At 41.3% G+C, this 23,260-nt stretch overlaps 1 protein-coding gene across 1 annotated transcript in view; it reads left to right on the forward strand.

The window, feature by feature from the left end:
• LOC126161674 (GTPase-activating protein) overlaps nt 1–23,260 on the forward strand; it is a 134,952-nt gene that overhangs the window by 57,702 nt on the left and 53,990 nt on the right. Inside the window, exons 12-13 of the mRNA XM_049917679.1 lie at nt 1,930–2,091; nt 21,559–21,632. Of these exons, the coding sequence (XP_049773636.1) occupies nt 1,930–2,091; nt 21,559–21,632 (236 nt within the window). The remainder of the gene's footprint in view (nt 1–1,929; nt 2,092–21,558; nt 21,633–23,260) is intronic.

Consider the following 23,260-nt stretch of genomic DNA (forward strand, 5'->3'; position numbering starts at 1 on the left):
CCCAAGTGAAGTCAGACAATTCTGATGCAACCATTAAATGAAAACGATACAATTCTTTGGAAACTGAATCCAAACATCGATGAGTAAAACGAATCCTTTCACAAAAAAGAGCCAAGCCAGCACATTGCTTGATGCAATTGGTGGCAGGAGAATTAACATGGTGCACAACCTTGGCAAATGTTGGGACATGATTTTCATCACAACACCTCAATAAAAACGACAAAGCACATTGCAGTCTAACTCGATAGCTACAAAGTTTATCCAACTTACGTAAACACCGATACATTTCCTCCCCACCTGTTTCTTTAGGTATGTTGATGATACCTTTGTTGTTTGGCCTCATGGTAGGGAGAATCTGAATGCCTTTCTAGAACATCTGAACTCAATCCACCCGAACATTCATTTTACGATGGAGGTGGAAGAGGATGGTTGCTTTCCATTTCTAGACGCGTTGCTTAGGAGGAAGGATGATGGATCATTGGGACATGTAGTCTACAGGAAACATACTCACACCTACTTCTACATACAGGCTGATAGTTGACACCATCCAGATCAGCGTGAAGGGGTACTTCATACGTTGGTACACAGGGCACGTGTTTCTGACACTGAGAATTTGCCAGCCGAGCTGTTCCATCTTGAAATTACATTTCTTCAAAATCGTTATAGTGATAGACAGATTTAATGTGTGTTGCGCTATCGACCAACTGTACATTGGGTGATTGATGATAATTCTGAGCCGACACCTAAGTCTACTGCCTTTTTGTGTTATGTAGGAAACACTTCCAACAAGATCGGTTGTATTTTGTGGAAATACAATGTGAAATGTGTTTTCCGACCTCTGCCTAAAATTAGAGCGCTTTTGAGTTCTGTTAATGGATGATCTTGGTCTGCGTAAGGCGGGTGTATATCGCATTCCTTGTAGCTGCGGCATGGTTTATATTGGTGAAACTATCAGGACCATGGAGGACCGATGTACTGAGCATAAACAACACATGATTACAGCAATCTGCTATTGCCAAACATTGCTTGGATACTGGTCACCCCATGTTATATAACAACACCAAGATATTGGCATTCACGTCCAGCTATTGGGACAGTGTTATTAAGGAGGCAGTTGAGATTAAATTAGCGAGCAACCTCATTAACAGGGATGGAGGTTTTTGTTTAAACTCTGTTTGGAATCCGGCTCTCTCCCTTGTCAAAACACAGGGGGACAGAGTCAATGCTACCTGACCTGCAAGTTCGTAGTCTCACTATCCATAGCTCTGACTTTGGTCATCTTTGGTGGCACTAGTGTTCAGTGTGTGTTATCTTTCCTGCATCAGTCCAAGAACAGAGGTTTTAAATCTGCATGTACGTTGCAGTTTGCCTTGAAAATGGCCGAAATATTGGCGGCCGCTGAATGTGTTACCTGGCTGAATTCCCGGAAGTTATTTGAAAGTTTTATACACCAGGAGAAGCTCAGGTCTCACTCAGTACTGTTATTTTTGCTAATTTTGATGGTATTTTCATCATCACATCAAAGATCATAATACAGGACAAACTGCAAGTTTAATGTTATACATAAACACAGACTTCAGAAGATTAGAAGTCAAGTTGGAGTTTAACATTTGATAATTATCATTTACGAATACCAGTGATAGTAAACTTCCATCCTCAGATTTATAACATTTTTATACAGAAAAATTACAAATTTTGCAGTATCTCATAAAAACTGCTGATTTCACCTTATTTTGCTAAAATTCACTAGTTTTGCATTGTATTTCAGATTATCATTTTCACAAAATTTTCCTGTCCCTACTTATTAGAGATTTGTCAAGATTCTTGAATATAAGTTGAAAAGTTGCTTATTTAACAATTTCTGTTAGAAATGTTAATGTGTTAAGCTATAGTTGGCTTAATTATTGATTTTGTTCAAATTCTTTACAGGACTCTCAGACAAATAGAACTTTAACTCTTATTTCCAAAACAATACAAAGCCTAGGAAACCTTGTAAGTTCACGGTCTTCCCAGCAAACATTCAAAGAAGAATATATGGTTGCAGTCCACCGAGAGTTTTATACAGAAAAACATATTGAAGCTGTGAGACAGGTACTTAAAGATAATAAAAATAAAATGTCCTGAGAGATTGCTCATTTGAGAAGTATGTGTTGTATTTCTTATTTTGTTATTGCATTGTATGTATTTGGGCTTGTGAGGGCAAGGAAAAGTGTTCTCACCTAATGTTGTGATGTAATTCTGCTCAGTTGTCCACAACCCATGGTCTAGTGATTAGCATCACTGAACCGAGATCAGAGGTCACCAAACTTTTTTCACAGTGGGCTGAATAACTGACAAAATGACGAGTGCGGGCCACATTACCATTCTGTACAATAGTTGCAAGACAGAACAACATATCTGGAAAAAATATGAAAAAGTGAATGGCATGCAACCACCATATTTATTTACTAAAAAGCTATCAAAGAAGATGACAGCAGCAAAAAGATTTTAGACCTAGTGTACACATATGTGAATCTCACAAACTAAGCAGAAAGAAAACATTAGAGATTTGTGATACAGTTATTTGACTTTCAAGATATCGTCAGTGTTCGGATTGGTATTGCTGCATCCAATCCAAACGCTGCTTTCTAATGTTCATCCACCAATGTCATTTGATGTGCTGATTTATGGAAATGTTTGCACACATACGTTGATCCAAACACTGATGCCATAAGGCAGCAGATTTCTTCAGTTTTGGAAACTCAGCATCAGGTGAGCAGTGGTAAAATTCAATGAGTTTCTCTTCTCTGTCCTTCCCCTTCAGCAAGTCACTTGTCTGCATATCAGTGAGCTCCAACTGAAGTTCAACTGTCACATCGTCAGTGTTACAATTGAATGGATACTAGGATAGAATAATGTCACACTCAGTTCTGTTAAGAACTGGCAGTCTCCAAAAAAATCAATCTTCAAGTCACTATTAATTTTTTCAGAAAATCGAGGTTGACTTCTTTGGGGATTATAGCACAAAACTCTTTAAAAATAATGAAAATGAGAAAACTTTTCCCAGTTGTGCTTCATATAACCACAGATTTGTCTGATATCTTTTGAGGGTTCTGTAAAGATTATGCAGGTTGTGTACAACCTGGGAAAGCCAGGAAAAACCCAGGATTTTATCATCCAGGGAAAACACTGCAATTTCTTGTAACTCTAGGAATTTTTCATTGTTTTAGTTTTCAGTTAAATTTTTGTAGTTTTTACCAGTAAGAACTGATACTTTAACCTGCTACTGCAGAATAACACTGCAGTAATGAAACATAAACAAACAAAAGACTTACACTGCAATAAAACTTTAGCTGCAAAGAAAATGCACTGTTGTTGATGTTGTTGTTGTTGTTGTTGTCGTCTTCAGTCCTGAGACTGGTTTGATGCAGCTCTCCGTGCTACTCTATCCTGTGCAAGCTTATTCATTTCCCAGTATCTACTGCAACCTACATCCTTCTGAATCTGCTTAGTGTATTGATCTCTTGGTCTCCCTCTACGATTTTTACCCTCCACGCTGCCCTCCAATACTAAATTGGTGATCCCTTGATGCCTCAGAACATGTCCTACCAACCGATCCCTTCTTCTAGTCAAGTTGTGCCACAAACTTCTCCCCAATCCTATTCAATACCTCCTCATTAGTTATATTATCTACCCATCTAATCTTCAGCATTCTTCTGTAGCACCACATTTCGAAAGCTTCTATTCTCTTCTTGTCCAAACTAGTTATCGTCCATGTTTCACTTCCATACATGGCTACACTCCATACAAATACTTTCAGAAACGACTTCCTGACATTTAAATCTATACTCGATGTTAACAAATTTCTCTTCTTCAGAAACGCTTTCCTTGCCATTGCCATTCTACATTTCATATCTTCTCTACTTCGACCCATCAGTTACTTTGCTCCCCAAATAGCAAAACTCCTTTACTACTTTAAGTGTCTCATTTCCTAATCTGATTCCCTCAGCATCACCTGACTTAATTCGACTACATTCCATTATCCTCGTTTTGCTTTTGTTGATGTTCATCTTATACCCTCCTTTCAAGACACTGTCTATTCCGTTCAACTGCTCTTCCAAGTCCTTTGCTGTCTCTGACAGAATTACAATGTCATCGGCAAACCTCAAAGTTTTTGTTTCTTCTCCATGGATTTTAATACCTACTCCAAATTTTTCTTTTGTTTCCTTCAATGCTTGCTCAATATACAGACTGAATAACATTGGAGAGAGGCTACAACCCTGTCTCACTCCCTTCCCAACCACTGCTTCCCTTTCATGTCCCTCGACTCTTATAACTGCCATCTGATTTCTGTACAAATTGTAAATAGCCTTTCGCTCCCTGTATTTTACCCCTGCCACCTTCAGAATTTGAAACAGATCATTCCGGTCAACATTGTCAAAAGCTTTCTCCAAGTCTACAAATGCTAGAAACGTAGGTTTGCCTTTCCTTAATCTAGCTTCTAAGATAAGTCGTAGGGTCAGTATTGCCTCACGTGTTCCTATATTTCTACGGAATCCAAACTGATCTTCCCCGAGGTCGGCTTCTACCAGTTTTTCCATTCGTCTGTAAAGAATTCGCGTTAGTATTTTGCATCCGTGACTGATTAAACTCATTGTCCGGTAATTTTCACATCTGTCAGCACTTGCTTTCTTTGGGATTGGAATTATTATATTCTTCTTGAAGTCTGATGGTATTTCGCCTGTCTCATACATCTTGCTCACCAGATAGTAGAGTTTTGTCAAGACTGGCTCTCCCAAGGCCGTCAGTAGTTCTAATGGAATGTTGTCTACTCCCGGAGCTTTGTTGCGACTCAGGTCTTTCAGTGCTCTGTCAAACTCTTCACGCAGTATCGTATCTCCCATTTCATCTTCATCTACGTCCTCTTCCATTTCCATAATATTGTCCTCAAGTACATCACCCTTGTATAGACCCTCTATATACTCCTTCCACCTTTCTGCTTTCCCTTCTTTGCTTAGAACTGGGTTTCCATCTGAGCTCTTGATATTCATACAAGTGGTTCTCTTTTCTCCAAAGGTTTCTTTAATTTTCCTATAGGCAGTATCTATCTTACCCCTAGTGAGATAAGCCTCTACATCTTGACATTTGTCCTCTAGCCATCCCTGCTTAGCCATTTTGCACTTCCTGTCGATCTCATTTTTGAGACGTTTGTATTCCTTTTTGCCTGCTTCATTTACTGCATTTTTATATTTTCTCCTTTCATCAGTTAAATTCAATATTTCTTCCGTTACCCAAGAATTTCTACTAGCCCTCGTCTTTTTACCTACTTGATCGTCTGCTGCCTTCACTACTTCATCTCTCAAAGCTACCCATTCTTCTTCTACTGTATTTCTTTCCCCCATTCGTGTCAATTGTTCCCTTATGCTCTCCCTGAAACTCTGTACAACCTCTGGTTCTTTCAGTTTATCCAGGTCCCATCTCCTTAATTTCCCACCTTTTTGCAGTTTCTTCAGTTTTAATATACAGTCCATAACCAATAGATTGTGGTCAGAGTCCACATCTGCCCCTGGAAATGTCTTACAATTTAAAACCTGGTTCCTAAATCTCTGTCTTACCATTATATAATCTATCTGTAACCTGTCAGTATCTCCAGGGTTCTTCCACGTATACAACCTTCTTTTATGATTGTTGAACCAAGTGTTAGCTATGATTAAGTTGTGCTCTGTGCAAAATTCTACTAGGCGGCTTCCTCTTTCATTCCTCAGCCCCAATCCATATTCACCTACTACATTTCCTTTTCTCCCTTTTCCTACTACCGAATTCCGGTCACCCATGATTTAAATTTTCATCTCCCTTCATTATCTGAATAATTTCTTTTATTTCATCATACATTTCTTCAATTTCTTCGTCATCTGCAGAGCTAGTTGGCATATAAACTTGTACTGCTGTAGTAGGCGTGGGCTTCGTGTCTATCTTGGCCACAATAATGCGTTCACTATGCTGTTTGTAGTAGCTTACCCGCACTCCTATTTTTTTATTCATTATTAAACAGACTCCTGCATTACCCCTATTTGATTTTGTATTTATAACCCTGTATTCGCCTGACCAAAAGTCTTGTTCCTCCTGCCAGCGAACTTCACTAATTCCTACTATATCTAACTTTAACCTATCTATTTCCCTTTTTAAATTTTCTAACGTACCTGCTCGATTAAGGCATCTGACATTCCACGCTCCGATCCATAGAACGCCAGTTTTCTTCCCTTTTTAAATTTTCTAACGTACCTGCTCGATTAAGGGATCTGACATTCCACGCTCCGATCCATAGAACGCCAGTTTTCTTTCTCCTGATAACAACGTCCTCCTGAGTAGTCCCCGCCCGGAGGTCCGAATGGGGGACTATGTTACCTCCGGAATATTTTACCCAAGATGACAGCATCATCATTAAACCATACAGTAAAGCTGCATGCCCTTGGGAAAAATTACGGCTATAGTTTCCCCTTGCTTTCAGCCCGTTCGCAGTACCAGGACAGCAAGGCCGTTTGGGTTAGTGTTACAAGGCCAGATCAGTCAATCATCCAGACTGTTGCCCCTGCAACTACTGAAAAGGCTGCTGCCCCTCTTCAGGAACCACACATTTGTCTGGTCTCTCAACAGATACCCCTCCATTGTGTTTGCACCTACAGTACGGCTATCTGTATCGCTGAAGCACGCAAGCCTCCCCACCAACGGCAAGGTCCATGGTTCTGGGGGGGGGGAGGGAATGCACTATTTACAGCAAAACACAGTACGCACACAAGCGTCTGTTGACAGCAAAATGTGTGAAAGATTATGGAATACTTTGTAACAGCAAACTGCTTTCGATGTGTCTTTCTCGTGGGCCTCATTTCAATGAGTGTGATGTCAGAATTGCTTACATTTCCAACAGGTCGTAGGAATATATTGTGAATGGTGGTTTGAGAAGGGTTACTTTCAAAGTAAATTTTCTTTCACACTAGATGAATTTCGTTATGTATGAGAATGTTCCATGAATTTCGTAGATTAGGGAGTGTTAGACTTAACATTGTGGACCAGACATTTGAAAATTTTTGGGCTCAAAATACCAGTCATTTGTGCCATTATTTAAAATTTTACTTGGACATTTGTGTTTGATACAACTTAGAGGATAACACACACTAAAAAAGACCAAGTTTCATGGTTAGTTTGTCTTACTTACTTTAGTTCTTTCATACATTACAAATGCAGTAACAATAGCAAAAAGCATAATTATTCTTAAAAAAAAAGTGCAGTGAGTTCTCCAGCAATTTCACACATAATTAGCTTTCCCTTGGAAAAGTAAGTGCTTGATGGAAGATGTATTCTGCCAGGTAACCTACAGAAGGTTCGGTGCACACCAGTGAAATTTTTGGAAAAAGACAGCAAAATCTTTTTGACAGTCTTATTTTAAATGTGAAAACTTATCTTGTCTTGTAGCTACATGTATCCATATTAATTTGAACCATTAAGTTTGGTGAAGTGGAGTCTCTTAGTAAGATGATCCCTGTTGATCAAAGCTGCTTCTGCCATCCAATCCACAGCTCTCCGTGCCTGTGATAGTCTTGGCATGTCCCAGTGTCTATTATGCCACACCAATTTCTGGTCCAGGGAGTGATTTTTCATAGCAAACAGATGAGGTACTCCGGCCTAAACGTGGGCAGAAGGGTTGCAAAGACAACTGCACCAATACTGGCGCCTTCATTCTGGCTTTCGAGGGGTTTCCCTCCCAGAGAAGGTCAAGGTTATGTGCTAAAAATATGAGATGTGACGTGAAGCCATACGTCCCTCCACCTATGCGGTGCTTTCAGTGCTTGCGTTTTGTGCATATGTCCTCCTGCTGTACAGTGGTTACTGTGGACACACACTCCATGAGGGAAGCCCCTGTGTTCTGCCACCTGTGTGTGTTAATTGTGCTGACCGCCACTCCCCCACTCACCGGATTGCCTGCCTTGCAAGACAGAAAAGAAGATCCAAGTCCGTGGATCACCTGTCTTATGCTGTGGCTCACCAAAAGTATGAGAGAATCCATACAGTGTTACTATCTTCAACTTTTGCATCCGTTGCTTCATTTCCTCCTCCTACCTCTTCCTTACCCCAGCCCGGGTCCCCCTCAGCCCTCCCCCTCCCTTGCAGTTCCTCCCTTCTTTGGCACCTGCCGGCGATTGGACTCCCTCCCAGGATCCCTCTCCCCAGCATCTCTCAGGCTGGCAGACTGGTCGCCCCTCTCTTTTGGTTCCAGATCTTGCAGACGCCTGTACTCCCTCTGTGCCCTAGCCCTCCTCCACCTCTGAAAGAGGAGAAGAAGAAATATAACTCCTATGACAAAGCTCTCCCCCCCCCCCCCCCCCCCCCACGCCAGAGGTGCCATCTCCCACCTTGCAACCTGAGTCTGTCATTTTATTTATGGATGTCACCCCATCCTTGTCAGTGCCGACTACTGACCGAGTGACATGACCTCCTTTTGGCTTCTTTACGTCTAACCTGGACTCTCGTCACATGGTCATCCAGTGCAGTTGCAACAGATACTATTGGCACCTACCAGAAATGCAACGTCTAGTCTCCTATTCTACGTTCTCTCTTGTTCTTCAAGAAACACATTTCTGTGATAACCACTTTCCAATGTTTTATGGTTATTGGGCATTCTGTCGGGACAGTGCTGGCCCTGGGTTAGCATCTGGTGGGTTCTGCACTTTGGTTCGCTCTGATGTCATTAGTGACAACTTTGAAGCAATAGTGGGTTGAGTGCGGACGACTCCGGCAATCACCATTTAGAATGTCTACCTCCCTCCAGGTAGGCCACTTTCTTACATTGCACTGTCTCATTAGGGGCTTCAGTGTCCACCATCCACTGTGGGGGAGTGTCACTTCAACGGGTAAGGGTCTCCTAATTGACCAACTTATCACAGACCTCAATTTGTCTCCCATCAGTGATGGTTCCCCTACCCACTTCAGTGCAGCTCATGGCACCTTCTCTGCTATCAATCTCATGATCTCCCCTGCCCTCGTGGCTTCCATACATTGGTCATCTCATGATGACCTTTGTGACAGTGAACACTTTCCAGTGATTCTATCATCCGCCTGCTGCCGCCAGGCAGACGTCCCCACATTGGGCATTCCGCAGGGCCAATTGACCTTTATATTTGTTTGCTGTGCACCACCTTCTCTAATTCCATTGACGTAGTTATGCAAGGTGTCTCTGCCACTATTCTTCATGCTACTGGCACTGCTGTCCCCCCATCCATAGGTCCCCCTCATCGTCGACCGGTACCATGGTGGACCAAGGATGATGCATTCGATGTCCAGGACTGCCGAGCGCCCAGCAGCGATTTAAGTGACACCCTTCACAGACCAACCTGCTCGCTTTTAAGCGTCTCTGTGCTAAGGCTCATTACCTCATTAATCGGAGTATAAAGGAGTGTTGGGAGCGCTATGTTTCCTCCCTGGGGACATATGCCTCTTCATCGCAGGTTTGGGTTAAGCTCCGTAGCCTTCTGGGCCACCAGCGATGGTCAACTGTCCATGGCCTTCACTTCCAAGGTGCTCTGTATACTGATCCATTGGTCTTCGCAAAACACCGTACGATACGCTTTGCAACGGCATCGGCACCCACTTTCTATCCTACTACCTTTCTCTTGCAGAAACACAGAGTTGAACAGACCTCCCTCTGTTCCATCCCACACAATGCTGAGCCCTATGACGAACCCTTCACCAAATGGGAATTCTTGCAGGCTCTTACCTCTTCGCGAGACATGGCCCCAGGCCTGGACTCCATCCACAACCATATGATCCAACATTTGGACGTTCCCCAGAGGGAACATCTCCTCAGGGTCATCAACCACATTTGGCTCATGGGTGCTTTTCCATCACAATGGCGAGACAGTATTGTTATCCCCATCTTTAAGCCTGAGAAGAACCCAGCATATATTGACCACTACCGCCCAACTAGTCTGACGAATGTACTTCTTAAACTGCTAGAGAGAATGGTCAGATTCAGATTATGTTGGGTACTCGAATCTCGGGGCCTTTAGTCCCCATATCAGTGTGGCTTCTGGACAGGACAATCCTCCGATTGACCATTTACTCCAATTGGAATCAGCCAGCCATCAGGCTTTTACTCACTGCCGGCATCTTCGCACAGTCTTCTTTGACCTGCTGAAGGCATGCGACATGGCTTGGCGCCATCACACTTTAGTTACCCTCCATGACTGGGGCTTCCGTGGTCCCCTTCCTATTTTTATCCACGAATTTTTATCTCACTGGCACTTCCGGTCTCAATTGGCACTTCGCTCAGTACCCCTCAGATTCAGAACAATATCTCACAGGGTTCTGTGCTAAGTGTCACACTCTTCCTCATTGCCTTCAATTTGCTTGTGACCTCTGTTGGGCCTCTGGTTACCCTGGCATTGTATGTCGACGATTTTTGCATCTGGTGCATCTCCCACTTGGTAGCTTCTGCTGAGTGCCAGCTCCAAGGCACCATCCGATGGGCTGCTGTGTGGACCACATCTACCTCTACGTTTACATTTATACTCCGCAAGCCACCCAACGGTGTGTGGTGGATGGCACTTTACGAGCCACTGTCATTACCTCCCTTTCCTGTTCCAGTCGCGTATGGTTCGTGGGAAGAACGACTGCTGAAAACCCTCCGTGCACGCTTGAATCTCTCTAATTTTACATTCGTGATCTCCTCGGGAAGTATAAGTAGGGGGAAGCAATATATTCCATACCTCATCCAGAAACCCACCCTCTCAAAACCTCGACAGCAAGCTACACCGCGATGCAGAGCGCCTCTCTTGCAGAGTCTGCCACTTGAGTTTGCTAAACATCTCCGTAATGCTGTCACGCTTACCAAATAACCCTGTGATGAAATGCGCCACTCTTCTTTGGATCTTCTCTATCTCCTCTGTCAACCCGACCTGGTACAGATCCCAAACTGATGAGCAATACTCAAGTATAGGTCGAATGAGTATTATGTAAGCCACCTCCTTTGTTGATGGATTACATTTTCTGAGGACTCTCCCAATGAATCTCAACCTGGCACCCACCTTACCAACAATTAATTTTATATGATCATTCCACTTCAAATCGTTCCGTACGCATACTCCCAGATATTTTACAGAAATAACTGCTACCAGTGTTTGTTCCACTATGATATAATTGTACAATAAAGGCTTCTTCTTTCTATGTATTCGCAATACATTATGTGGCTACTCCCTTTACCAAGTGCCTATCTGCTGCAGATCTTCCTGCATTTCGCTGCAATTTTCTAATGCTGCAACTTCTCTGTATACTACAGCATCATCCACGAAAAGCCGCATGGAACTTCCGACACTATCTACTAGATCATTTATATATATTGTGAAAAGCAGTGGTCCCATAACACTACACTGTGGCACGCCAGAGGTTACTTTTACGTCTGTAGACGTCTCTCCATTGAGAACAACATGCTGTGTTCTGTTTGCTAAAAGCTCTTCACTCCAGCCACACAGCTGATCTGATATTCCGTAGGCTCTTACTTTGTTTATCAGGTGACAGTACGAAACTGTATCGAATGCCTTCCAGAAGTCAAGGAAAATAGCATCTATCTGGGAGCCTGTATCTAATATTTTCTGGGTCTCATGAACAAATAAAGCGAGTTGGGTCTCACATGATCGCTGTTTCCAGAATTCATGTTGATTCCTACAGAGTAGATTCTGGGTTTCCAGAAATGACATGATACGCGAGCAAAAAACATGTTCTAAATTGTACAACAGATCGATGTCAGAGATAAAGGCCTATAGTTTTGCGCATCTGCTCGACGACTCTTCTTGAAAACTGGGACTACCTGTGCTCTTTTCCAATCATTGAGAACCTTCCGTTCCTCTAGAGACTTGCGGTACACAGCTGTTAAAAGGGGGCAAGTTCTTTAGCCCACTCTGTGTAGAATCGAATTGGTATCCTGTGAGGTCCAGTGGACTTTCCTCTGTTGAGTGATTTCAGTTGCTTTTCTATTCCTTGGACACTTATTTCGATGTCAGCCATTTTTTCGTTCGTGCGAGGATTTAGAGAAGGAACCTCCCAAGGCTTCAAGTTTTCTCCCTTCAAAATGCGGGTTATACTTTTTTGTCCTCAACCCACAGTACACCCCAATCTAGAACTTTATTTAGGCGACCAGTTCCTCTATGTTGTAGCACAGTCCCGTTTCTTGGGCCTTATTTTTTATAACAAGCTGACATGACTGCCCCACATTCGGCACCTAAAGACTACATATATGTGGAAGCTTAACGCTCTCCACCTCCTGGCCAACAGATCTTGGCGGGGAGGGGAGGGGAAGGGAGGGAGGGTGCGGACCATTCCACTCTTCTCCACCATTACCATGCTCTGGTCTTGTCCAGACTAGATTATGGTAGCCAGCTTTATGGCTCAGAAGCTTCTTCCACTTTGAAACTGCTTGTCGCTGTTCACCAGTGAGTGGTGTATCTGGCTATTGGTGCCTTTCGCAGTAGTCCCATTCTCCTCACAGAAGCGGGCATTCCCCCTCTACATATATGACAGAGCCAACTCCTGGTTTATTACGCATTTTCCATTTCCCTGATCATCCCATGTACCCTGTGCTCTTTGTCAGAGAGGGATGTGTCCCTCCTAACACCTGCCCCGCGGGTGGGATTGCCGGTTGAGATGCACCTCACTTCCCTCTGTCGGTATCTCCATCTCCACTCACTGGAATGCACCCCGTGTCTTTCCTCCCATAGCCCCCTTGGATGTTGCCTAGACAACGAATTAGGACCAATATATTCCAGGGTCCTAAGATCTCTGTTGCTCCTATGGTTTTCCGGTGTCTTGTATGTGCGATCCTTGCAGAGTTTCAGGGTGTCACCTTATTTAACTCTGATGGTTCTAAGGCCATTGATAAGGTGGAATATGCTTTCACGTCATCTACTAGCTTGTTGTTGTTGTTGTGGTCTTCAGTCCTGAGACTGGTTTGATGCAGCTCTCCATGCTACTCTATCCTGTGCAAGCTTCTTCATCTCCCAGTACCTACTGCAACCTACATCCTTCTGAATCCGCTTAGTGTATTGATCTCTTGGTCTCCCTCTACGATGTTTACCCTCCACGCTGCCCTCCAATGCTAAATTTGTGATCCCTCGATGCCTCAGAACATGTCCTACCAACCGATCCCTTCTTCTAGTCAAGTTGTGCCACAAACTTCTCCCCAATCCTATTCAATACCTCCTCATTAGTTACGTGATCTACCCACCTTATCTTCAGCATTCTTCTGTAGCACCACATTTCGAAAGCTTCTATTCTCTTCTTGTCCAAACTAGTTATCGTCCATGTCTCACTTCCATACATGGCTACACTCCATACAAATACTTTCAGAGTTTTAGCCATCGACATCTTTTAAGCGGCGATCCTCCCCCACTCTGTCCCCACTGCTCTCAGCTGTGGACGGTAAGACACCTTTTAATTGAATGCCCCTATTTTAATCCGTTACGCTCCCGTCTACAGCTATCGCCTGATCTATCATCGATTTTAGCAGATGACACGCGCTCCGCCGACCGCGTTATACAGTTTATTAGTGACAGTGAAATGACGTCAGTCATTTGAAGCTTTTTTTGGGGACAATCACCCCCTTTCTGTAGTGGATTTTTAAGCAGTCTTCTATTTTTAGTTTCTCCAATTTTCTGACTTTGTTCCCATTGCTGCTGGTCTTAAATTTCGGTTTTTTACTGTCTTAAGTCACGGGCTGGGCGCTAATGACCATAGAAGTTTTGCGCCCTAAAACCACAAAAAAAAAAAATACTTTCAGAAACGACTTCCTGACACCTAAATCTATATTCGATGTTAACAAATTTCTCTTCTTGAGAAACGCTTTCCTTGCCATTGCCAGTCTACATTTTATATCCTCTCTACTTCGACCATCATCGGTTATTTTACTCCCTAAATAGCAAAACTCCTTTACTACTTTAAGTGTCTCATTTCCTAATCTAATTCCCTCAGCATCACCCGACTTAATTTGACTACATTCCATTACCCTCGTTTTGCTTTCGTTGATGTTCATCTTATATCCTCCTTTCAAGACACTGTCCATTCCGTTCAACTGCTCTTGCAAGTCCTTTACTGTCTCTGACAGAATTACAATGTCATCGGCGAAGCTCAAAGTTTTTACTTCTTCTCCTTGAATTTTAATACCTACTCCGAATTTTTCTTTTGTTTCCTTTACTGCTTGCTCAATATACAGATTGAATAACATCGGGGAGAGGCTACAACCCTGTCTCACTCCTTTCCCAACCACTGCTTCCCTTTCATGCCCCTCGACTCTTATAACTGCCATCTGGTTTCTGTACAAATTGTAAATAGCCTTTCGCTCCCTGTATTTTACCCCTGCCACCTTCAGAATTTGAAAGAGAGTATTCCAGTCAACATTGTCAAAAGCTTTCTCTAAGTCTACAAATGCTAGAAACGTAGGTTTGCCTTTTCTTAATCTTTCTTCCAAGATAAGTCGTAAGGTCAGTATTGCCTCACGTGTTCCAACATTTCTACGGAATCCAAACTGATCTTCCCCGAGGTCGGCTTCTACCAGTTTTTCCATTCGTCTGTAAAGAATTCGCGTTAGTATTTTGCAGCTGTGACTTATTAAACTGATAGTTCGGTAACTTTCACATCTGTCAACACCTGCTTTCTTTGGGATTGGAATTATTATATTCTTCTTAAAGTCTGAGGGTATTTCGCCTGTCTCATACATCGTGCTCACCAGATGGTAGAGTTTTGTCATGACTGGCTCTCCTGAGGCCATCAGTAGTTCTATTGGAATGTTGTCTATTCCCGGGGCCTTGTTTTGACTCAGGTCTTTCAGTGCTCTGTCAAACTCTTCACGCAGTATCTTATCTCCCATTTCATCTTCATCTACATCCTCTTCCATTTCCATAATATTGTCCTCAAGTGCATCGCCCTTGTATAAACCCTCTATATACTCCTTCCACCTTTCTGCTTTCCCTTCTTTGCTTAGAACTGGGTTGCCATCTGAGCTCTTGGTATTCATACAAGTGGTTCTCTTCTCTCCAAAGGTCTCTTTAATTTTCCTGTAGGCAGTATCTATCTTACCCCTAGTGAGACAAGCCTCTACATCCTTACATTTGTCCTCTAGCCATCCCTGCTTAGCCATTTTGCATTTCCTGTCGATTTCATTTTTGAGACGTTTGTATTCCTTTTTGCCTGCTTCATTTACTGCATTTTTATATTTTCTCCTTTCATCAATTAAATTCAATATTTCTTCTGTTACCCAAGGATTTCTATTAGCCCGCGTCTTTTTACCTACGTGATCGTCTGCTGCCTTCACCACTCCATCCCTCAGAGCTACCCATTCTTCTTGTACTGTTATTTCTTTCCCCCATTCCTGTCAATTGTTCCCTAATGCTCTCCCTGAAACTCTCTACAACCTCTGGTTCTTTCAGTTTATCCAAGTCCCATCTCCTTAAATTCCCACCTTTTTGCAGTTTCTTCAGTTTCAATCTGCAGTTCATAACCAATAGATTGTGGTCAGAATCTACATCTGCCCCAGGAAATGTCTTACAATTTAAAACCTGGTTCCTAAATCTCTGTCTTACCATTATATAATCTATCTGAAACCTGTCAGTATCTCCAGGCTTCTTCCATGTATACAGCCTCCTTTCATGATTCTTGAACCAAGTGTTAGCTATGATTAAGTTATGCTCTGTGCAAAATTCTACAAGGCGGCTTCCTATTTCATTCCTTCCCCCCAATCCATATTCACCTACTATGTTTCCTTCTCTCCCTTTTCCTACTGACGAATTCCAGTCACCCATCACTATTAAATTTTCGTCTCCCTTCACTACCTGAATAATTTCTTTTATCTCGTCATACATTTCATCTATTTCTTCATCATCTGCAGAGCTAGTTGGCATATAAATTTGTACTACTGTAGTAGGCATGGGCTTTGTGTCTATCTTGGCCACAATAATGCGTTCACTATGCTGTTTGTAGTAGCTAACCCGCACTCCTATTTTTTTATTCATTATTAAACCTACTCCTGCATTACCCATATTTGATTTTGTATTTATAACCCTGTAATCACCTGACCAAAAGTCTTGTTCCTCCTGCCACCGAACTTCACTAATTCCTACTATATCTAACTTTAACCTATCCATCTCCCTTTTTAAATTTTCTAACCTACCTGCCCGATTAAGTGCTTAGAACACCATTTATTGCTGGGATCACGTTGTGTCATCGCAGCAGATCTTCTAGCCATTCACAGATCCCTTCTTTTTGTTTCTCAGGCCTCCCTCCACAGTGTTTTAATTTGTTCAGACTCAATGAGCAGCCTGAAGGCTATCGACCAATGCAACTCTCATCACCCTTTGGTCTCAGCTATCCATGACCTTCCCTCTGCCCTTGGATGTACTACCTGTTCAGTTGTCTTTCTCTGGGCCCCAAGTCATGTGGTCATCCCAGGGAATGAACTGGTTGGCCGTTTGGCTAGAGAAGCAGATGCTTACCCCATTTCCTGTCATGATTCCAGCTGTGGATATGCAGATCTATGTCAAATCTCTCTTTGCCCAAAAATGGAATGACATCCGGTGCACTAGTGCTCGTACTAATGAACTCTGCACAGTCCAGGAGTCTACTGCAGTTTGGCGCTATCCCTTCCATTCCTCTCGGAAGGAGTCCAGTGTCTTATGCTGTCTACGCATTGGTCATACCAGGCTCACCCATTGTTTCCTCCTATGTAATGATCCACACCTTCAATGTGGTTGTTTCAGATGACAGTATTCCACATATTGGTGGAATGTCCCTGTCTTTTGACCCCTTGTGGTAAGCATTGTCTTCCCAAGTCCTTAAATTTAATATTAGCAGATGACTCACGGATGGTTGGACTGGTCCTCAGTTTCCTCCATGAAAGTGGTTTTTATTTCCAGGTATAAGGTTCTACTTTAGCCTTGGAGCAGGGACAGGTTGGTTGTAGTTGGGACCTCTTTTTCCAATTTTCTCGGTCTGTGACCCCATGACAGCCCCTTTTTCCAGTTTTTGGATTTGGTCTCACCTTTTATGCCTTTCACTGTGTGTCTTTAATGTTTGTTATTTTATAATTTGACTCCCCTGACTGAATCCATTCACTTTTAGTAGACCCTCTTTCTTCTGTGACTAACTTCAGAATCGCGGGACTGGTGACCGTGATGTTTGGTCCCATAACCACTCTCAATTAATCAATCATTAACTTTTCTTATTTGTGTGTCCGCACCACATAACCATGATGCTGCTATTGGCTGAATAGATCATATGTACCTATACTCTGAATATTTGTTGTCATTGGCTAGCGAGATTGCATAACATGAACAACAATTGGCAGTCAAAAGCACGTTGTAGTCTAGATTTCAGTGCTATATTTGGTGGAATTGGCATTCATACTTTTGTAATACGAAAATATGGAGTGTAAATGTCACTGCGCATCAAAAATCTTTACAAAGCATGTTGCGACCACTACGGTCGCAGGTTCGAATCCTGCCTCAGGCATGGATGTGTGTGATGTCTTTAGGTTAGTTAGGTTTAAGTAGTTCTAAGTTCTAGAGGGCTGATGCCTCAGCAATAAGTCCCATAGTGCTCAGAGCCATTTGAACAAAACATATTATTTTTTACTGGGTTGTGTTTCCTAAAGTGCCAGGAAGCTCTGTGCTGGTGTATAAAACATCCACTGCTCAAAGGATTGATGAATTTTACAGCTTTAAGGGAAAGTACATTATTACTTACCACAGAAAGAAATTTACTTTCACGCAAGAAAAAGTGAATTTTCTCCTGGGAAAAAGTGTATTTGCAATCAAGAAAAAGTGTATTTTTAACTGGAAAATCGATGAAAAATTTGTTTCTTCTTTTCCCCGCGTATACGCCATGTCACAGGTAAGGTTATAATTTCGCTAATGTTTCAAGTTCAGTTCATTTGTATGGGATGTGATGTCGGCCAAAAATTTGAGAGCCAGGTAGGATAAGACAGCTGTGACCAGCTCTGTCTTCAGTGAGAAAAATATCTGTTTCATTTGGGAGCTTGTAAAAACGAAACAGGACTTTACTGCATCTGTGCCAGTTGACTGCTGCGTGATATGGCGAGTCTCAGAATCTAGAATAAATTTCATCTAGAATAGCCTGGAACTGATGGTGCTGGAGTGTGCATGTCCTAATGAAGTTCACAGCAGAAAAGATTTGTTTCAGTGCACAAGAAATATTTTAGACTCTCCCACAGAGAACTGATATGTGATGCAGTGTGTGATCAAAGTGCCCGGAATTTGCAAACCTTTCAAATGAGTCTGTTCATTGAACATGGTAAATTTAAGGCACATAGTAGCCAGGAGGTCACTGCACATATAAGATTGTCCTAGTGTTCTAAACATAATACTTAAATTTAAATTTTATAACAATGTCTTGTGTTTGATAAATTTTATCAAGCATCAAGTACCATCTGATAAGTTATATTACAGTATGGCTTCAGTTACAATTGATGACACAAAGGAACACCATATTTACAATTAATGTTCATACATATGATCTGATGTTAACATAAACTCAATCTAACAGTAGTAACAACAGTTCTGTTTGAATCTGACATATAGAATGAATCTTCTTCTTTTCTCGTCTGACATAAGCACCAGTGTTATGGCACACTCATTCTCTCAATGGCATGCCCCTCTTCTCTGAGCCAAGATACTGTGATTTCCCTAAATCATTAAGGCAAATGCTGAGATGCTTCCTTCAAAAAGGGCATGGCTGCTTTCGTTCTCCATCCTTCCCTGATTTAATCTAGTGATCGGTCTCTAATGACCTCGTTTTTGGCTGGACATTAACCACTAATCTCCTCCTCCTCCTCCTCCTCCTGCCATGATGTTTTCCCCTATACAAAGACTTAGAGTACACACTTGACACAGTGGTGCATAAAAGCCCAATGCTTGCATCACCTTGGGAATGAAGTATCTCATATGTTGGGCACTGTAATCTGACTGCAGTCAGATTGCTGTCATCATGAATCATGCTCATCCTGCATTCCGTTGTTATGCCAAGGGACTGTACAAGAAAACATTCAAGTTCACTTGCTCATCTTTATCTGTGTTCCCAACGAAACCTTACTTGGAAATTGAAGTCACTGATCTTTGCTATATGGGCTATGAGAGACCTCTCCTGCTGCTGGATCTGTGAATATAGCAGGGTTCAGTGACAGTATTTAGCATAGTTTTAATATGCAAATAGGTAAATTACAAAGTTTCAAACGATTCAGATTCCATAGTAGTATTCTTAAAGTAAGCCATTTTCTATTAAAACCGAGTGCGTGTTTTCATGTAACAGCATTTTCTTTCCCACATTCAGTTTTAACAGTAAAAAATGTACATTAATAACCATCTACATCTACATCAACATGGATACTCTGCAAATCACATTTAAATGCCTGGCAGAGGGTTCATCAAACCACCTTCACAATTATCTATTATTCCAATCTCGTATAGCGTGCAGAAAGAATGAACACCTATATCTTTCCATACGAGCTCTGATTTCTCTTATTTTATTGTGGTGATCGTTCTTCCCTATGTAGGTCGGTGTCAACAAAATATTTTCGCATTCGGAGGAGAAAGTTGGTGATTGGAATTCCATCGCAACGAAAAACGCCCTTTTTTTTATGATGTCCAGCCCAAATCCTGTATCATTTCTGTGACACTCTCTCCCATATTTCACGCGATAATACAAAACGTGCTGCCTTTCTTTGAACTTTTTCGATGTACTCAATCAGTCCTATCTGGTAAGGATTCCACACCGCACAGCAGTATTCTAAAAGAGGACGGACAAGCGTAGTGTAGGCAGTCTCCTTAGTAGGTCTGTTACATTTTCTAAGTGTCCTGCCAATAAAACGCAGTTTTTGGTTAGCATTCCCCACAACCATTCAGAAGGAACAATAATAATGTAAGGCCAAGAAAAAAGTGCTGGATTAAAAAAGGTGAGAGAGAGAGAGATGAAGTCTTTCACCCCTACTGATCAGTCTATACATCAAAGAATCAATGATGGAAGTAAAAGAAAGGGTGAGGTTATCAATGATAAGATTCTCTGATGACAGTGGTATCCTCAGTGAAGGAGAAATAAAAATTACAGAATATGTTGAATGTAATGAACATTATAATGAGCACAGAATATGGATTTAGTGTAAACTGAAGAAAGATGGAAGTAATGAGAAGTAACAGAAATGAAAATTGCGAGAAGCTTAACATTAAAATTGATGATCATGAATTAGACAAGTTTGAGGAATTCTGTTACATTGGAAGCAAAATAACCCATGATGGACAAAGCAAGGAGGACATAAAAAAGCATTTTAGCACAGGCAAAGAGGGCATTCCTGACCAATAAAAGTCTGTTAATATCAGACATCAGCCTTAATCTGAGGAAGAAATTTCTGAGAATGTGCATTTGGAGCACAGTATTTCATGATAGTGAATCATGGACAGTGGGAAAACCAGAAAAGAAGAGAATCGAAGCATTTGAGACAAGGCTGCACAGAAGAATGTTGAAAATTAGGTGGACAGATAAAATAAGGCATGAGGAGGTTCTCCACAGAATCGGCAAAGAAAGGAACATATGGAAAACAGAGATGACGAGGAGGGACAAGATGATAGGACATTGGTGAATAGCTTCCATGATACTAGAGGGAGCTGTTGAGGGTAAAAACTGTAAAGGAAGACAGATATTAGAATATATCCAACAAATAAAGAGTACCAAGTGCTAATTTGAGATGAAGAGGTTGGCATAGGAGAGGAATTTGTGATGGCCACATCAAATCAGTCAGAAGACAGATGGTACAAGGGGGCGGTATTTAAGATCAAATTACCTGTTTTAGAGCTGACTGCAAATGAAAACACCGAGGCATTAATAATTAACAATTTTTCTCATATTTTTAACAGGTGTCGTGGAGGACAATCTTATGTGTGAATAACCCGAGAGAACTGATAATTTTATTTAATGTATTATTAATATATGCTGTGAACAGCAACAATACTGTAATATTTTCCCGAAGCATGTCCTCTTTTATTTTATTTTATGATAACCCAACATTGGAAATAAAATAATTTAATTGTTGGGAAATCCTCAATCCAATTGCCTATCTCCTGTGATCTTAATTGACATTGCGTAATTGTTTTCAATGTTTCTTGACAACTGGGTTTAAATAACATAACTTTCCTCTTACATCTCTACCCACTGTCTTGCAATGACCCACACTAGAAACGGCCGTCTCCCTTACAACTATCTTCCTCCTTTCATCAGGGTATATGTTTTCAGTTTGTGAGCTATTAAAGATATATTTATATTTGTAACTCATACATTATCCAACTGCTTCAGTGTACTTAATTTCTATCTTTGCCAGCCCATATGTGAAACCAACTATTTAGTGAAGATAATTCTAAGAAAATAGTAACAATATTAGTTGGAAATGCATCTCTCTCTCTCTCTCTCTCTCTCTCTCTCTCTCTCTCTCTCTTTAAGCCTAACTTTTTTATTTATTTATTTATTTTTTCTCCTTAACAGTTCTTGGAAATAATCTCGGCTTCGTCCAACCCAGGTCATAGAAGTTTAGACTCTCCTGTTGTTCTCAAGGAAGGGTGAGTAACAGAACTTAGTTTCATAAAAAAGAAAAATTGAGTCCATTCCAAATAAACACATCAAATAAACAAGCCATTTTCTATTGCCTTGTGACATTATTATTGGCTTATCATTCATTAGGAATGATTTCAATTTGTTAAAGAAGTTGTGGTATTCATTAAAGTAAGTTATATTAAACAGTTAGCATTCTATCATGAAAAGTCATTCAGGAAAGGTATTTTTTTAACTAACTTAAAAAATAAACACTGAAAAATCTTATTTTAGGATGGAAAGTGACAATTTGAATATACAGTGTAAAGGTTTTGCTGTGACACAGTTTTTAGCACATAATGAATGCTTTACACATGGTTTTTCAATTGTCACTGTGACTGTGGGAGAGCCACAAAGCCTTAGATAATTTTTCTTTTCAGAAAGAGTGGAAGTTTCTGTAATTTACAGAATAATATTGTAGCGTAGAGCCAACAGTTTAAATCTCATTCCATTTTCTTCCCCTCCCCTCCCCTACTCTCTTGCACTGAAGAAAGTGCATAGAAATTAATTATATAGGTATTGATGTAAATTAATTTGTGTCAGAGGAGAAGCTGCAACAGGTGGTGGTGGTGGTGGTGGTGGTGAACAACATAGAGAAATGAAGCGATAGAATCACCCGTTGCTTGGAGCCCAATAAATATATTCAATTTACTTCAGTGTGGGAAGTTAACATTTAGCACATCCAGAGAGTGTTATTTGTGCACTATGCAGTAAAATATCAAACTTTAATGGTTTTAGTAGGCGAGGTCTGCTACTCAATGGATATTGGCCTGCATTACATCCAAAGTGCTGTATAATCTCCTTTTCAAAAACAGTACTGCATCATGCCAGTATCTGATATACAATATGATTGTACAAGCAATGGATACATGATATTCTGTGCAGTCGACTTATTGTGCAGGTTTGAACTGTGGCCTCATACCTGCGCACACACACACACACACACACACACACACACACACACACACACACACACACAATCATCATCATCAGAATTTTCTTGGATACACGGGAGGTAGAGGCAATGGTGCAGTTTTAGTTAAAGGTCATATCGAAGAGGGCCAGGTAACAAGTTCTTAGACTGATGTACATATCATTGGTTTCAGTAAAATTTTGTTCTGACTACGTTGATACATGTTGTGTGATGATACAATTCTTGTGTTAACTTGATCACAAAATGTCTTAGTGTATACAGCTTTCTAAACTGATTGGATGTTTAGTTCAAAACGGAGGAAGGAAGGTTAGAGATTAACATTTTGTCAATGTGTGTTCCTTCTCCTGCGCCTCCACTGAATGTATAAACTGGAATAGTATGCCATCATACATTCTGCTCGTTGTATAGTTTACAGCCAAACAAAATTGATCCGAAGTTCACAGAGTTTTACAAGAAGTTTTCTCTTTCATTTCCAATGGCTAAGTAATTGGTGGTGGATTTAAACATACTCATGTTTTACCTGAAGGTGACCGAAGTGAAAGACATAGCAAAAGTGCAGTCAGAAATGAAAACAGGAATGTGTACAGTGTGATACTGGACTGTCGGCAGTGACAAGTGTACAAAATAGGTTATACTGCTAGCACATCAGAAGAACAATTATGG

This window comes from Schistocerca cancellata, chromosome 2, assembly GCF_023864275.1.
Source record: "Schistocerca cancellata isolate TAMUIC-IGC-003103 chromosome 2, iqSchCanc2.1, whole genome shotgun sequence".
NCBI classification, from domain to species: Eukaryota; Metazoa; Arthropoda; class Insecta; order Orthoptera; family Acrididae; genus Schistocerca; species Schistocerca cancellata.